Source organism: Erigeron canadensis, chromosome 1, assembly GCF_010389155.1.
Source record: "Erigeron canadensis isolate Cc75 chromosome 1, C_canadensis_v1, whole genome shotgun sequence".
Lineage (NCBI taxonomy): Eukaryota > Viridiplantae > Streptophyta > Magnoliopsida > Asterales > Asteraceae > Erigeron > Erigeron canadensis.
The window spans coordinates 6,244,270-6,262,805 of NC_057761.1; the positions used below are offsets into that span (position 1 = coordinate 6,244,270).

Here is an 18,536-nt window from a genome sequence, read left to right on the forward strand (position 1 = left end):
GAACAGGTCTGAAGTCCTGGGAAGGGGGTTCCCTTAGGAATATAAATGGAATTGGGTTGCTGATAGCGAGCATCAGCAAACTTAGTTCTCCTATTCATTAAATGACCATGCATAGCAGCCTTTCTGCCAGCATGAGAAGAATTTGTAGAGGAGGGTGAGAGCTGAGGAGCAGGACGTTCAGCAACTACAGAGGGAATGGAAGACTCAGCAGATTGATTGACAGGTGCAGCTCGCTGAGGAGTACTGTAGTCATATGGAACAGCAACCTTGCTCCTTTTGAAAGGTTCAAATGCTTTAGACTGAACAGTCAGAAGCTGAGGAGCAATAGGTCTGTAACCATCACTTGAAGGATTTCCTTCAAAGGTTTGAGAAGGAGAATATTGAATTCTGCCTTCATTTGGCATCATATCAATGATGGGATAATTAGGGAAGATTGTCTTAGCAAAACTAGGAGAAGAATTAGTATTAGTTTTGTTAGAAGACGAAGAAGTGCTGGGTAAAGATGAAACATTATCAAGTTCGGAGTGATAATCATTCACTCCTTTGGTGAAGTAGTACTTCATCATTTCTTCACGAGAAGCAACAGCACTTGGAGGAGTTCTGTCTTCAGCAGCAGGACTGTCACCAAAGTGATTGGTGACAAGGGCGGCAGTCTCATAATCTCCACCAATGATGGCGTTGATTTGAGTAGGCATCAGCTTGCTGAAGATTTGGTCATGAAGCTTGGAGGCTTTAGACCATGAGACAACAATTTTTTCAAGTTCACCGACCTTATTTTTTAAATCTTCATTTGATTTCTGAAGATTTTGATTAAGAAGTTTTTGAGACTCAAGCTCAACATGGACATTTCTCAGGTCCTTGAGCTTGTCATTTTTATCACTTAGCTCAGCACTGACTAAGTTAAGCTTAGTCTGAAGATCAGCACGAATTGATTCAACAAATTCAATGTCACAAGTAAGCGACTCAAAAATTTCTGACTTACTTTCTTTAGATGCAGAAGAAAAATTGCATACCTTTTTTAGAGTGACATTCACCCACTGACTGGAACAGACTTGATCTTTTGTCAGTGCTTAATCATCAGCGAGTGCCATAAGGCAGATGGCATCAACATACTCTTCCTCGTTAGCTTCAGAGTTATCAGAGTCTGCCCAGTCATGTTGTTCAGCAACAAGACTCTTGGCAAGAAGCTTAGCTTCCTCAACGTCAGCCATCTTAGCACAAAGCTCATAGTACTTCTTTTTGTATTCATTAGCAGGCTTGACTGAGGAGGGTCTTGCTGAGGAGAAAGAAGAGGGCTTCGCTGCCTGCATGGAAGGGATAGAAACATTGCATTCTTTTTGGTAGTGGTCTTTCCGACCACATCTCCAACACTCTTCTTGCGATTTCTCAACCACTGGTTTTTGAGAGAAAGTCGATTTGCGACTATTCCATTTTTTGGAATATCTCTTACCAGCGATAAGAGCAAATTGCATGAAGTCTGAGAACATTTCTTGTCTCTCCTCAATATCGAGGTCATTGACAAGATCTTGTAGATGAGATGGGGTAGCAGAGCTGCTGTTGACATGGATAGAGTCAACTTCAGCAGAGACCAAGGCAAGAGGGTCATGAGAATAAGAAATATTAGATAAAGAAGAAGAAGAAGATGAGCCAGCATTCCTCTTGGATTCAGCTTCTGCTCTCAAGTTTTGAGCAAGGGCTCTCTCTTCAAATTGAAGAGTGCCATAAAGCGATTCCAAGTCATGCATATTTAGTTGCTTGGTGGTGCGGAGAATCTGTCTTAAACCTTGCCATCTAATTGGAAGGCTGTCAATGAACTTGTGGCATACTTCAAGCATATCATGCTCTATGCCAGCATTAGTCATATCATTCAAAAGACACTTGAAGCGATTGTAAGTGCCATCCAGATTCTCATTAGGAAGAGAAAAGAATCCTTCATAGGCACGCTTCAGATCTATATTTTTAGTAGCAAAGACATCTTCTGTACCATCGAATCTGGTACAAAGATTGTCCCATACCTTCTTAGTAGAAGAAAGTTTAATGACAGATTTCATAATATCATCAGGAAGTGTATTGATAATGAGGTTTCTTAACCTAGCGTCTAAATTAACAAGCCTACGCTCGTCATCTGTCCATTGTACTTCTGGTTTAATAAGCTCAGTGACAATCTCAGGAGCATCAGTGGTGGCTCCTGGTGTCCTGGTGACCAGAATCGGTACATATGGACCTTTAGTTAAGATGGTCATTAAATAAGGTTCAACTCCTACAATATGTAGAAGCATTCTCTCCTTCCAAGATCCAAAATCATGAAATTCGAATCTTGGAGGAATGGAGACATACCCAAAGTCTCTGGTATTAACCAGAGTAGGGACTGCAGTCATAGAGAAAGATTTTAAGAAACGAAAAGAAAGAAAAGTTTTGGATGCAGAAAAAGTAAAGAAAAGATCTTGCAAACTTTTACTCAGATCAGATTCGGTGTATCGAACCACCGCTCTGATACCAACTGAAAGTCCCAAGTTTGCAATGATCAAAACAGATTAAATTAGAGATATAAGATAAGAAAGTAAACACGTTTAACTATATGTATATACTAATTAACCAGTGAATACATGGTTGGTTTACAAAGAGGAAGAAAAAGAAAATACTTGTTAAGTTTTTGACACACACAAAAACTTAACTGTTCTACAATAAAAGAAAGAACACACAAAGTGACAATTGCAGAACAACACCAACAAGAGTTGCGGCTAGGTCAAGTGATTCTTTATATAGGCAGAGATGAGAATCACATGACAACCCAATAGATGTTGACACATGAAGGTTGTCAACCATCTATTGGAGGATGATTCAGATCTGCAGAGTTCTTCTTTCTTCATCTTGTTTGTTTCCCAAAACGGCATGAAAGAGAAACTGCTTAGTACTAAATCTATACAAGGTCACATCGCTTCATCTTGATCATGCACCATGTGTCATTGGGACCATCCTTCTTATCTTCATTTTCCCGCTCATATTTGACTTACAAATACAACGGTGAGTCATTGAACTTATCCTTTAACTCGAAGATAATGTAGGTCGCTGAGAGCTCGCTGATGAAGTGCCTCGCTGAGTCTCTCAACGAATCCATGACTCAACATAATGAAATTGAACTAAAAATTCCTGAAACTACACTTAGAAACTAATTGATGATATATTTTCAGTACTAAAGAAGCAGCAAGAAGTTCATACACCAATGCGCTGTTATCTATGACTGCTTCAACAACTCAAAGTTTGGCATTCACTCTTTTGATTAACTGAGAAATAAGAGCAAGACGCAAGTAAAAAATAGTTGTAATTAATAAATGGTAACAATAGTAAAAAGAAGAAGTTGGGCGAAGGCCCAACGTATGATTATATATATATATAGTACAAGGGTGACACTAGTAGAGGGCATATTATTCCATAATAGGGAAAGAACCGGCTCAACGTACTATGCTCCGTGTTCAACTTACAGGTGATGTAGGCGTTAACAACTAGCATGATAAAAAGCAATAGATGATTATATATGAAACAGTTTTACATCTGTAATCACATCCCATGTATTTAAAGAAAGGACCAAGACATAACAAAATGACTGGAGCCCGGACACCTTATAAGCGCATTAATTCATCCTTGTCGTGTTCTCTTCCATTGAAATAACTATTTCATTGGTGCTGGATTTGGAACTAGAATCCATGTTAAGATGGGGAGATAGAAGACTAGGCACAAATATTGGGGCACCAATATAATCGCCTGAGTTGAATAAGTGTGGCTTATCATCATAAGTACTGTCATAATCATCTTTGTTCAAGAGGTATATTCAACGTCATGATTCATCACATAATTATTTGGCAAGCTACCTATAACTGTATTCCGCAACTGTAGCTTCTCAACACCTATATCTTACTGGTTGGTAATCCAAATGCAGATTTAGATCTATAAATTAATGCATAGAGATTTTTCCATGACCCCTAAGAAGTAAGACAATTAGACAAACCATCTTTATATAACAGAGGATCTTTGGGGTCTGGTCAATGAAGCACCCCATCACGTACATAAGAGACCAGATAGAGTACTGTCCCAATTGTTGCCCAGGTATGATCGTAATTGAATTGAAGAATAAAGTATATAATTGAATCACACAATTATATTGAATCAAAGTATATACAATCACTGTACACGAATTTGATTACAATGTTGGATAATGAAACTGATATGAAACGACTTATATTTATACTAGTTATTCTTGGCGGTTATTCTCTAACCATTGTGTTGCTTCTCGAACGGGTATGCCTTCTTGAAGAGTCATGTCTCTTTGTTGTGTGAGGCCTAAAACTGCCACCTCTTTTCATGAACAGACGTCTCTTTTCCTCTTTGTCCTAATAACACTTTAAACCCCTCGAGTCTTAAACTAATTATATTCCAACATTCTCCCCCGTAATTGTTTAAGACTTGCTCTTTTGATCTTTAGACATCCATCTATCTTTGCTTCACGCCTATTCGCTTGCTTGACCCAAATCTTCTCGACTTGTAGTACAAACTTTATCTTCAATAAATCTTTGATGACGTCACACCATCTTTTGTTCCTCACGAACTTAAATTTGCGTCACACAAATTTGCTTCACACGAGTCTGCTTCACACAAACTTGCTTTGTAGTTTCTCACCACTTGGCATCACACCATTTGCTTTTGATCAATCACTGACCTTGTTCATCACGAACCATCCTCCATGGTAAACTTGGTTATTTCACACAACCTTTAATTCTCTCACAGAATTTGATCATTCATGGATTGAAACCGCATCACACGTGTTTCCTTATAATTCAATCACTGAATTAACACCACCCTTCACAGGTTACTTTTCCGCATCACACGATCAAGCCTTCAAACTTTGTAGTTTTCGTTAGTAAGGCACATTAGAAGTGTTCATCATCATCAGTCTCTATGGAGAGTCCTGCAAATCCCTTCTCTTTCTTGCTTGAACATTCATAAGCATAATGCCCAAGTTTTCCACACTTGTAGCAATCTATTTGCGACTTATCAACATTCCTTCGCGGTTTGTTGTCGTTTCCTTTCGAATCTTCTAAGTTGTGTCCTTCGCCTTTATATTTCCCTCTGCCTCGTCCTCTCGACGAATCTTGTCCACATTGCCCAAAATGCTTTCCTTGATTAAAATTATTGTTGTGACGTGTCAACAATAACTTGTTTTGATTGTCGCTTTCTTTATTCTTCTTAAACTTTGTTCTCTCCTCGAAAGCCTTCAATCTTCCTATCGCGTCATCTAGCGTCATTTCGTCAAGATCGCAGTGTTGCTCGATGGATGCAACAATTTGTATAAACCTATCTGGTACGGAATTCAAAAGTTTTCGTACTAGACTTGGTTGATCAAATGTTGAACCCAAGTTCGCTGCCTTAGTGACAATCCCATTTATCTTCGCGGTAAATGCATCGATTGTCTCTTCCTCGTTCATTTGCAACATCTCAAACTCCGATTTGAGTGTTTGCAATCTTGCCTTTTGTACTCGATCTTCTCCAACATATCTTGTCTTAAATGCATCCCACACTTCTTTTGCGGTCTTACAACTTGCAACTTGTAAAACTAGATCTTCTGACAACGCTTGAAATATATACGCCATCACGGCCTTGTTTTTCTTTACATTGGTTTCAGTGCCTGGATCTATAATTTCCCATATACCATTTGCTTCTAAAATAGTTTTGAAATGAATAGCCCAAACAGGGTAATTTGTAGAATTTAAAACCGGACATTGAAAGTGTGTCAATAATCCCACAAGTGCATTATTGTTGTTGTTACCGCTTAAATCCGACATAACTTCTAAGTTTTTTCTTTAAAACTTAAAATCTAATATGGATCCCTTATAAGACAAATATGATTTTTAATAGATAAAGATCTAATTTTTCAATCTATTTTTCTTCTGAATCAATTGCAATAAAAATAAGAAAAGAAAATTATGATAAGATAGAACCTGTAATATTTCTTTTTTCTTTTCCTAGTCCCACGTGAACTCCAAATCAATTGAACAAAACTTTGACTTTTGTTTATTTTCTTCACCAATCACAAAGATCGTACGTCTTTTCTCTTTCTATTTCCCTTCACTTTCTTTGCAAAAACGATGCAATCCAAGATAAGATCTGGTGTTTTTGTCTTCTTGTCGTCAAAGATCAAAGATAAGAATCAAACGAATCCAATTTCTTTAGCCTTGATCTTTGTGTTCAATTCGTCTATAAAAATAGAAACTGTCGCCCCCTATTCGTGGCTTCACACCGTAAACAGTCAACCGTTTCTTCAAAATCGAATCACTCGATCTTTGTATTGTTTCTGGTTGTTTATCACAAATAAACAGCCCTCTCCAACGATTCTTCAATTCCTCAACCTTTGCTCTGATACCACTGTTGCCCAGGTATGATCGTAATTGAATTGAAGAATAAAGTATATAATTGAATCACACAATTATATTGAATCAAAGTATATACAATCACTGTACACGAATTTGATTACAATGTTGGATAATGAAACTGATACGAAACGACTTATATTTATACTAGTTATTCTTGGCGGTTATTCTCTAACCATTGTGTTGCTTCTCGAACGGGTATGCCTTCTTGAAGAGTCATGTCTCTTTGTTGTGTGAGGCCTAAAACTGCCGCCTCTTTTCATGAACAGACGTCTCTTTTCCTCTTTGTCCTAATAACACTTTAAACCCCTCGAGTCTTAAACTAATTATATTCCAACACCAATTGGCATGTACATAGTCAATTTTTTTGATAAGTTTCCAAAGACATGTTTTCAATGAATAAACTTGGTCTCTTAGTTTGAAGGCCTACTACAATCTTGTAGTCATTGTTGGATGAATCATAACCGAACCCCCAAACCAGATGCCACTTTTGGCTGCTCTCAGGTAGAGGGGGTTGAAGTATTTTCATGGTTTGTCTAATACAATATATAGTTTAATGCTTTAAAATTAATTAATTTAAACCGATTATATATACATTTTTATATTTCTATGTATTTAATAATTTTAAAGCATTTTATCATAAATAAACCAATACATGACACAAAGATAATTTAATAAGGGATTATGGCATCGGAGTGTAACTAACTATGACTCAATAGTTATGTAATGTAGTCACCTTTTAAACTGGCTATCTGATGTAAATACCTTCCATTTTTGTTCTTTTAATGTATCCTACCGGGTAACACCCTCTTTATAACCGGTAATGCCACATTGGACGTAAAAAGGAATGGGGATTTTTGCACCGGAGTGTAACCAACTATGAGTGAATGTTTATGAAATGTAGTGACCTACAAAAGTGTTAAATTGATGTAAGAACGTCTCTGTTTTGTTCACTTGATGCATGCGAAAGTGTTAAAGATAATAACAACCATTTTTACATCTTTGACTTTTTGATTGTGACAAACCCTAATTCCAAATCGGATTTTGTTATGATTACCTCATCATCGTTAACTATAAAGATATGACCATCTCATCCCCACCACCATCAACATCCATCAACGTAGGTTTACAATGGGGGTAAAAGGGGGTGATTTTGACAGAGGATGATGAAGGTGGTTGTCTGGGTGGAGGCTAAAATTTGTTTATCTTAGTTGTGGCAGTCAGCGTTGGCACGTGTTCGGATTTAGAGATGGTCGCACTTCTTGAAGGGAAGATAAAATGAGACCGAGACCACCCACTACAACCTCTCGGAGTTCACTACCCACAACCGTAACCATGACCGTACAACAAGTCAACCGGCACATGAAAAGAACAAAAATGAGAGGTTCTTACATCGTATAGCCAGTTTTAAAGATCACTACATAACATAACCATTCAGTCATAGTTGGTTAAACTCCAGTGCCATAATCTCAAAGTAAAATTAACATTGTTACCGGCTACCGGTACAACAGGTCAACCAATACATTAAAAGAACAAAAATGAAAGGTACTTACATCATATAGTCAATTTGAAAAGTCACTACGTTACATAATCATTGAGTCATAATTGGTTACATTCCCCTACCATAATCCTATTTGATAAAGTAAAAATCTATGTGGGTTGTTTATCCTAAGGTTTTAGGTTCGAGACTTAAAATCTCATTTCAAAGGTATTTTCTATAAGTTGAAAATTCAGAAAATCTCTAGTGAAAATTAACTTTTACACGTCTGATTGGCCGGCTTGGGTAAAAAAGTAAAAAGTAGATAGAGTAAAGATACAACATAACATACAATGCTTGGGTGGTTCAGATCGGCCCGCTCCGCCCCTTTATTATTATACTTAGAGCTCATCATCACCATCACATTACTATTCTTCTCCGATTAACCTAAACCCATAACCAAAACCAGATCGTCCGATCATCGCCAATAATAGTAATAATAATAACAATGGCGATGAAGCTTCCATCGGTGTTTGTAATTTTCTTACTATCATTCTCTTTCATTCCTACTTCTTTCTCTCTTTTTGAAGATCAAGTCGGATTCATGGACTGGTAGTACCACTCTCTCTCTCTCTCTCCCTCTCTCTCTCTTTATATATATATATTACTGATTGTGATAGTTATTGTATTTAATTTAACTCAAATAAGTTAATATGACTATTGAATTGTATATATGTGTGTTTTGTGTATATATAATATAGATAGATATATGAAATACATTTGGCAACTAGGTTAAACTTTATTCAAAGCTCTACAAATTTAAAATAGAAAGAAAAAGAAATGATTATTTTGTTTCGGTTTTGTGCGTGTGTAGTTATGAAACAAAGTGAAATCTTTACCTCTTTAGTTTTCTTACTAAACCTTTTTGCAACTTAGGCATCAACGATACATAGGGAAAGTTAAGGATGCAGTGTTCCACACACAAAAGGCGGGCCGAAAACGTGTTGTGGTGTCTACTGAAGAGAATGTTATCGCGTCCCTTGATCTTCGTCGAGGCGATATTTGTAAGTTGTAATGTCTGTTAATGTTTAAGCTCTTTTTATGTCTGTTATTGGTCCTTATGGCCTATAAACTTGTAATTATGTTCACAGAATATATGTATATGCTGATTCTTTTGGATCATGTGCAGTTTGGAGACATGTTTTGGCAGCCAATGACGTGATTGACAAAATTGATATTGCCCTTGGGAAGTGTAAGTATACGTCCTTGTACTAAAACTCTAAAAGTCAGCCAGCAGTTCTCTAGACTTCTGCGCCAGGAATTGCGGCTATTTTAGTGAATAAGTGACTATCTACTTTTAGTTAAATGGTCACAAATTTAAACTTCTTTATCATGGGTGGTTTACTGGTTAGTATAATTAAGTAAAAGGGCAAAGAATGAAATGAGAATAAAGAATTGTGTTTGGCTTACAATGATAGGTATTCTACATAGGCCAAAATGCACTAGTAACCTCAACTTAGTTGATTAATACTGCCCTGAATTTTTAAAGGTATACAATAGTACCTTGAACTCAGTTAAAAGCAATATAATTAACATATATTGATAAAAATATGGATAGCTTATTTTATGCTACTTATTCGCTAATAGTTAGAAAAAATCTTAGTTGGGAACTTTGATTGAGACATATATGTAGTCGGATGAAGAATATTGACTACAAGACCTCTATGTTTTTTTTTATGAGGTGGAACAATATCTCGAACACAACCTACATATCTTGGCACACTGTTTTATACAATTTGGGCTTCTTAATCTTATGAAAGTGGGTGTATGTCTATATCCGTTGTGAGATATGTATATGTTTTGGTTGATATATCAACAAATTTAGTGAAGTTAAAGAAGTGGTGAATTTATTAACTATGACCCCTCTTTGTGAACATCTAATGCTGATCTATTGCTAAAGGATTATTTTTGATTTTTCAGATGTTATTACATTGTCATCAGAGGGGAGCATATTAAGAGCTTGGAATCTTCCTGACGGGCAGATGGTTTGGGAGTCTTTTTTATCAGGCTCAAAGCCTTCCAAGGCATTATTAACTGTTCCAGTGAGTAATACTTTTAAGTAACTTAAAGTGCTTTAATGCTCTTAGTGCACTCTTATTTTAAAACAACTCAAATCAGCTAATCTTATGCATGAATTTGCCACATTGATCGGCACTAAAACAGCATATTTAATTTTTAAATGGAAAAGACTTAACTACCACATATGGGCTGTCTTAAGCATGCTTCTTATTATTGTGGATGTATATGTGCTCAATAAGCTGAGCAGATGTACAATAATCTTTTTATTTTTTATATTTCCGAACAGTGCTACTATAAATTGTCTTGAATATTGACATGGTATTTCTCTGCAGGCCAACTTGAAGATTGATCTGGACAGCCCAATTTTTGTTTATGGTGGTTCAATTCTCCATGCCATTTCTAGCATTGATGGGGAGCTTCTTTGGAAGAAGGATTTTGCAGCTGAAGGGTTTGACCAATTCAACAGTTGATGTCCCTTTGGTTGTATCTTTATTATTGTTTCTGACCCTTGATTTTCTATTGCAGCATTGATGTTCATCAGTTGATTCTTCCTAGTGGCAGTGTCGCAGTTCATATTGTAGGAGTTACTGATTCATCCCAGTTTCATACCTATAAAATTGATGTTAAAAATGGAGGGTTACTGGAACATATCAGTGCATCAATTTCTGGTGGCATCTATGGGGAAGTGTTGCCAATCTCAGATGAGACATTTGTGGCATTGGATGCTTCAAGGTCAGTTCTGGTGTTAATAACCATAAAAAATGGACAAATGCACCTTCAACAGACCCAGGTTTCAGATCTTGTTCATGGAGCTTCTGGGAACACAATTATACTACCTTCAAAGCTTTCAGGAATATTTTCTGTTAGCACGGATGCGTGCATAGCTTTTGTTAAAGTGACTAACGAAGGGAAATTAGATGTGATGGAAAAAGTTGATAAAACAGTTGTTGTTAGTGATGCATTACCTCTTTCAGAAGGTGAGCAAGCTTTTGCACTTGTTCAACATGGAGATAGCAAGATTCACCTATCTGTAAGGCTTGTTCATGATATGAGTAGCAATCACCTCAAGGAAACTGTCAAGATGGATCAAGAGAGGGGTTTTGTGCACAAAATTTTCATAAACAACTATGTTAGAACAGACAGATCCCATGGTTTTAGAGCATTGATTGTAATGGAAGATCATTCGCTACTACTGCTACAACAAGGTGAAATTGTCTGGAGTAGAGATGATGGACTTGCTTCGATTGTAGACGTCACAACAGCAGAACTACCCGTAGAAAAGATTGGTGTATCTGTAGCAAAAGTTGAGCACAGTCTTTTTGAGTGGCTTAAGGTATGAAACTTTCTGAAATGCGCTTATTTAGAGGTGGTTTATACAGGTGGGTAACGCACCAAAACGGGTATCTGTTTCATATATGTTGAACCATGTTGAGCCAAAACCAGACGACCAGACCTAAATAATTACATTTTCTTATAGATAATTAGTAATCTGATTAAAAATTAAAAATTTCTAGTGATAATCTAATCTTTGTAATAAATGGGAGGTTTTATGTATTTAAACTACATGTTGTAATCTAATATTTTATCTGAGTTAGTTAATTGTACTAGAGATAGCAAAACGGGTGAGCTATGTAGTCGATTTCGGTGGTATACCGGTGGTATTTGGTTTTCGGTCCTCCACTAGTATACCGGTATAGATTTTTGTCTACAATTTCGGTACCGAGATTTTCGGTGAAATTTACCGAAATCTCACCGAAATCGGTCAAATTTCGGTGGTATACCAGTTTTTCAGATTTTTTATTTTTTATTAATTATTTTGTCCAAACTAAAAAACAACATAAGAAACACTAAAATTTTGAAGTATTAACACTATTCTATCAGATATTGACAATTTTAAGCTTGACTTTGATATTTAGATTGAGTATTAACTTAATATACTTGCTTTTTGTGTGTATAATTGCAATCTTTTTGGTATATATATAATTTTATATAACATTTTTCAGAATATTACGACTACCGAAATACCACCGAAATACCACTGAAATAACCGATATTTCAAATGCCAGTCCTTGACCGAAACACCGAAATTTTGGTCCTTAACTACTTAGCGGGTGAGCTGTTAACAAGTTAAAACTGCAGGCTGGCTGATGATTCAAAATGGGTAGGATGGGTTGACTGCAAACTGTTTTATTTCCTGTTTTGAAATATAATAGGTGATTTCTTTTTTATCATCCAAAATGCACACAAAACCGGCTGCCCATTCAAATAATTTGACTGATTTTTGTTTTTGATTAAATTTTATCGCTTAACACATTGGACCTGTGAGGAAATTTACACAAGTTGACATATTTGTGTTTAGATCTGCTGAAATCCTGTAATCACCATATTGAATTAGTACTGCATGTCATTAAGCAAATCTGTCATCATCTCTAAATTAACTGTTTCTTGGATCTGTGGAGGATTGGGCTTCACTAACTCATGACATGATAATTATTACTAGCAGTCTGGTACTCTGGTCCAAAATTTAAATGAAATGTCATTTCTATCGTAGATTTTACATGATTTCATTGCATAGTCGGTGTTTGAAGGATGTCAATATAAAGTAGTTGACAAAGCACAGGTGTAAAATCATTGGAAAATTAGGTTTATAATCATTAGAGTAGTTATGGAGGGTTTTGCCTCTCTTCCTTTTTTCTTTTAACAAGCTTTCATTAGGTGATATTATTTGTGCACAATTTTTCTTGTACAATGCTGAAGCATGTGATTGACAGTCAAAATCAGTTAGAAATCTTTATATATATTTCTAGATATTTTGTCATACATAATGTGTACAAGCTTACTGCTTAGTTATTTAATCAATGGCTGTTTGGTAACCGTTTAGGGATAAAATTTGTTTATCCAAGCTTTTAATAAAAATAGCATGCCAGATTGTGTAATATGTACAAATCTAATCATATTCACATATAATATCTCTTACATATTCAGTAAATAGTTTGGAATGGGCACTTCTAGTGTTTATGATATGAATTAAGATACTGCACATGAGGAAGAAGAAGATGGGCCTAATGGGTCCATGGGTTAAGTAGGGGGTCAAGTGATAATAATAAATAATTAATAATAATAATAATTATCACTTGAGTAGTGGCTTGGTGAACGAGTAATCACTAATAGTAATAAACTATTAAGAAAATGACATATCAGTTCATATCAACCTGCTGTTACTTTCAGTTCATATCAGTTTATCTTGCATTATGTTGAATTGTCATTGATTATCAAGGTTAGTCAGTAGCTAATGATTTTGTTGTTCTTGCTGAAGGGTCATATGTTAAAGCTTAAAGGAACCTTAATGCTTGCAACACCTGATGAAGTAGCAGCAATACAAAAGATTAGGTTGCAGAGTTCTGAAAAAAGCAAGATGACACGTGACCATAATGGGTTCCGTAGGCTGCTCATAGTACTTACCAGAGCTGGGAAACTTTTCGCATTACATACAGGTGATGGGCGAGTTGTCTGGTCTAGCCTACTTCAATCTCTTCGCTCGTCACAACAATGCGCTGACCCGACAGGTCTCAAGTTGCACCAGTGGCAAATCCCTCACCATGCACTGGATAATAACCCGTCTGTCCTTGTCGTTGGCAGATGTGGACTTTCTTTGACCTCTCCTAGTGCAATGTCAATTATTGATGCACACACTGGAAAAGAGATTCAAAATATGGGTCTTGCGCATTCCACCGTGCAAGTTATTTCCTTGCCATTCAGTGATTCCACTGAGCAGCAGCTTCACTTGCTGATAGATGCTGATAAGCAAGCTCATTTATATCCTAGAACTCCTGAAGCTGTTGAGATCTTTAAACGTGAGTCTGAAAATCTGTATTGGTACTCGGTTGAAGCTGAAGTTGGTATCTTGAGAGGGTATGGGTTGAAAAGCAGTTGTAATCTTGATGTGCCAAACGAGTATTGTTTTGAAACTAGGAATTTATGGTCTATTGTCTTCCCATCTGAATCAGAGAAAATAATTGCAGCAGTGACTAGAAAAGCAAATGAGGTATGCTAATTTACTAAATATGCTTGAGTGGCAAAATGGGAAAGACCAATGGATTGGGTAATGGGTCGTAATTAGTTTTTTTTTTTGGCAGTGCTGTGACAATATTTAAACAAATTTTCGATGTATTATAAATAATTATAAATAAATAGTGCGTCGAATATGATTACAGGAAGCTTATAATTATTATTAAAGTAATGCAATGTATTCTTCTATAAATTGCTATAGTAGACTTTATGCATTAATAGTAAATTTTGGGTGATTTTCAACCCCCCTTTCTTTTTAGCTAAGTTTTTTATGTCTGTTTGACACGTTAGAGATACAACATTACATTACCTTAATCAACACTTCTGTAATAAAGTGATATGGGACCGCTAAAAAGTAAAAAAAATGTTATCGTCAAAGTTGGAAAATATCTGTTTAACATTTTTATTCTTCAGGTGGTTCACACTCAAGCAAAGGTCATTGCAGATGAGGATGTGATGTATAAATATGTATCAAAAAATATGCTGTTTGTTGCTACTGTTTCGCCTAAAGCCAGTGGTCCGATTGGCTCAGCAACTCCAGATGAATCCGTGCTGGTGGTTTACCTTGTAGACACTGTAACTGGTCGCATACTGCATCGCGTGACTCATTTAGGCTCACAGGGTCCCGTGCATGCGGTGAGTATCAATTTTCTTTTGTTTACACTAAACAAGATAACTTGTTTTCACGAATGAATTGTTTGTTTATGCATCTTCTTCTGTTGATCTATCTGAAGGTCCTTAGTGAGAACTGGGTTGTCTACCATTACTTCAACCTACGAGCACACAGATATGAGATGTCTGTTATTGAGATCTATGATCAGTCTCGTGCGGTATGGCTCTTAGACTTGAAATTTTCTGTCATAGTTTCTGATGTGCTTCTTTATTTTTAACAATTATTAGATATTATTATCTATTGTTCTATAATACTGTTTACTACCTACAGGAAAATAAAGATGTCTTGAAGCTGATTGTTGGAAAGCATAATCTCACGACACCCATCTCATCTTATTCTCGACCTGAAGTTACAACAAAGTCACAATCGTACTTCTTTACACATTCGGTAAAAGCAATATCAGTAACTTCAACTGCCAAAGGAATAACATCCAAGCATCTTCTTATTGGCACAATTGGCGATCAGGTTAGCTTAGAGTATGAATAAATAAAATGATTCTTTTGAAGTACTGATGAATAAAATTATTTTTCTTTTACTCTCTTTTGATGAAAACAATTATGAATTTACATCTTACCCCAAACCCCCACGTTGTATATTATGCTTTTGGATTCCTAGTATTTTAATTTATACCTTGATCCTTGCTGACATCTAATGTGGCCTTATAATATGTGTATAAAAGAAGTATTACTTATACTTGGCCTTACACAAGTTCTTGTGTATATTGGTAGGTATTGGCTCTTGATAAGCGATTTGTTGATCCACGAAGGTCACTTAACCCCACACAGGCTGAGAAAGAAGAGGGTCTTTTACCTCTCACAGATACTTTGCCAATTATTTCACAGGTGAGTGGGTAGATTTTCTGTTTGATCATTCTGATGATGCCTGCTTGTACAAACTTAGTGTTTTTTTGTGTAGTATGTTGGTTATTTTCATTTCATTACTAAATCACGGCGTGTTGAAAATATTCAACATATTTACTTAAAATATCCTTCAAACAACACTGGATTTTGTTGAGGACCAATATTATATGGAAGTTGTAACCATTTGAAGTTTTCATTCAGTCACTACTTGAATAATCAATTTAAGTTGACCATCTATACACACAACTTTTTAGTTTACTTTTTTAGTTTGATGCCTTGGAACCCAAGTTCAGTCATCCACTCATCCACAAGGAGATGTGTCGAAACTGCCACAGATACTGAATTCTATCGTTGCATTTATAACATGATATACATATTCTACTACCACTCCGATAGTTTTATCACTTACAGTGTTTTCTATTCTTTGGGCAGTCGTATGTGACACACGCGTTTAAAGTAGAAGGTCTTAGAGGCATAGAAACTGTACCTGCAAAGCTGGAGTCAACAACCCTTGTATTTGCATATGGAGTTGACCTATTCTTTACTCGACTTGCACCTTCAAGAACATATGACTCACTTACAGAAGATTTCAACTATGCATTGCTTCTTCTTACAATCGTTGCACTTGTTGTGGCTATTTTTGTAACATGGGTTTTGTCCGAGAGGAAAGATCTGCAGGACAAATGGAGGTAAGTTATGAAGTACTCTGATCCACTGTAAACTGCTTTTCTTGAGGTGTTATAGATATTTTAATTTTTTTAATTAGTTGGTTTTGTTTCTTAAGCTTAGTGTTATTAGAGCAAATTCGTGTTGCATAATAGAGAATTTCACACAAATTTTGACTCTGTAATTTGTCTTACAAACAAGTTCACTACAAGAATTATGCATAAATCAACACGTTACATTTTCTGCTGATTGTGTTCTGCTAACCTTGCAATTCCATTTTGGGATTTTAATTATAAAATTGTTCCAAATGGATTGCATCTGCCAAATCTTAAAATCGTTTAATATTGTAAGATTCTTTTTAACATGTCTTTACAGTCCAAACATCACTTGCATCTGAAACAGTTATTCATATTACTATCACCAAATGTGTAAATCTGTGCTAGTTTAGCATCTTCCCTGTTATTTTATTCAAGTTGAGTTTGGAGAATTGTTGAATTTTTTCGCCTGTGTAAAGATTCTCTCTACGAGGAAACCTAAAAAGAGTTGCATCTTTTATATATTATCTTTGTGGTTATTCAAAAGGTGCGTGTAATTTGCATAAACCCAATAACCTCTAACTCAGATTCATCTCGTTTTCCCCGTTAATCATGACTTTTGGACAAATCCAAATAAAAGGGTCTGGATTGGATCTGTATATTTTGAATTGGCATGCCTGAAACTTGATTAAACATATATTCGTTGTGATTTCCTGAACAACTTGAAACAGTTTTGATGGATGAACTGGTATTTTGTGTACTACTGTACTAGTAATATCTCAATAACCCCAGAGCAAATATGTACTCGTACTCTTGTAGTACATTATTTGTCACAAATACGACTGTTCAACTAATGGATCAAAAGTCATTGGGCTAAGTGGGCTGGGCTATTTAGTCAAGATGGCTAATTTTGTAAGCGGTTCAGATCGAGCTACTTACACAGTTACATACTTACATATAGTCATGTATGGTGTCTTTTAGTAATAGTAATACAAACCCATTATTTAGAATGGGTTGGGTATTGTAAAACAAGTATTAAAGTAAAACAGATAAGACAAGATTTTGACCTTTAGATCAATGGTTAAATTGATGCACGAAAATTTACGAAGCAATTGATGCACAGTGATTTTCATGATGCACGGTGATTTTCACTTAAGAGAAACCTATTGTTTTATTTTACTTTAATACTTGTTTTATTTTACCAAAAACCTATTTAGAATATCATCATCACACATTCACACTAGTATTAGAATTTTTGTTTTGTTAATGGTAAATGTTATTTTTAAGTAGTTAAATTTTTCCCAACTTAACCTTCGGGTTCCAACCTCTAGCATATTGCCCGTTGGATGTCACTGTTAAGGTTTGAACCACTAATCACTAGTGCGTTGTTCTAAAGAAAATAAATAATAATCAAATAAAAAATTAAACTTTAATATTCGGAACCTCCAGAGGTGCAAAGTCTCCCACCTTTCTCTTGGACCACTAGCTGAACAACTCGTCCATTCTATGAGAGATGAGGCAAAAGTTCAAATCCCAAGTTGCGTCCTGATCCCGTAACAGGAAAATGGTATCGAGTCCCAATTGAGATTACCTTTTCATTCCTATGTGATTAAAACGATTAATAACTTCTTTACTTTGTTCCGATTTACATTTACTAAATTTAACTTTGAAGTAGTTAACGCTTTAGTGGTACTTACGATAAAAGAAACCATTGTCAATCTAAACACGAGCCATTTACAGAAGAAAGTACGATTTTAGGAAGTGTCAAACATAAGAAGAAACGAATGTGCACATTATAATATACTTTTGATGTTCCATGAAATATTACAACCATAATTTTTTAAAAGTATTAAGTTGATTTTCGTAAAAATATCTTTGAATAGTATCGCTTCCGTGTTAAATGCAATATCAACAACCTGCAAGCTACAACACCATTGTGCAAATGCAAGAAGATTTGGCATTCAAAAAGATTTAGTTAAAAAAATTGGTAAACAGGATATGAAACCAAAATCCATATAATTTACGACTAACTATGTTAAATCACAATATAAAAGAAAAACTGTAAATGGTGAAGCATACATGTTAGCACCATATAACCTAAAGCATGTGAAGATACCTCAACTTTCACAAGCTTTTATGCATTAGGAAGCGTATAACCACGCAATGCTGTACTGAAGCTAAGAAGTGACACAAGGACAGCTCCACAATACTCAACCTGGAAAAACTGTAAATTGTAAAGCTTTGATGTTACCAAAA

General features: G+C 35.7%; 1 protein-coding gene across 1 annotated transcript; it reads left to right on the forward strand.

Moving 5' to 3' along the window:
- Positions 1 to 8,301: 8,301 nt before the first annotated feature.
- On the forward strand, positions 8,302 to 16,494 carry LOC122604434 (ER membrane protein complex subunit 1). Its single transcript, XM_043777330.1, has 12 exons — positions 8,302 to 8,511; positions 8,836 to 8,963; positions 9,089 to 9,151; positions 9,880 to 10,001; positions 10,311 to 10,426; positions 10,504 to 11,311; positions 13,295 to 14,023; positions 14,461 to 14,682; positions 14,781 to 14,876; positions 14,990 to 15,184; positions 15,448 to 15,561; positions 16,012 to 16,494. Exons 1-12 carry the CDS (start codon positions 8,408 to 8,410, stop codon positions 16,270 to 16,272), a joined length of 2,958 nt encoding a protein of 985 aa, XP_043633265.1. The 5' UTR covers positions 8,302 to 8,407; the 3' UTR covers positions 16,273 to 16,494.
- Positions 16,495 to 18,536: the final 2,042 nt, after the last annotated feature.

What these genes read in the sequence shown, in the direction of transcription:
- LOC122604434 (XM_043777330.1), top strand. Translation starts at nt 8,408, where the DNA reads ATGGCGATGAAGCTTCCATCGGTGTTTGTAATTTTCTTACTATCATTC. An exon ending in TCTTCGTCGAGGCGATATTT is followed by an intron (nt 8,964 to 9,088) that starts GTAAGTTGTAAT and finishes GATCATGTGCAG; the next exon opens with TTTGGAGACATGTTTTGGCA. An exon ending in GTCTTTTTGAGTGGCTTAAG is followed by an intron (nt 11,312 to 13,294) that starts GTATGAAACTTT and finishes TTCTTGCTGAAG; the next exon opens with GGTCATATGTTAAAGCTTAA.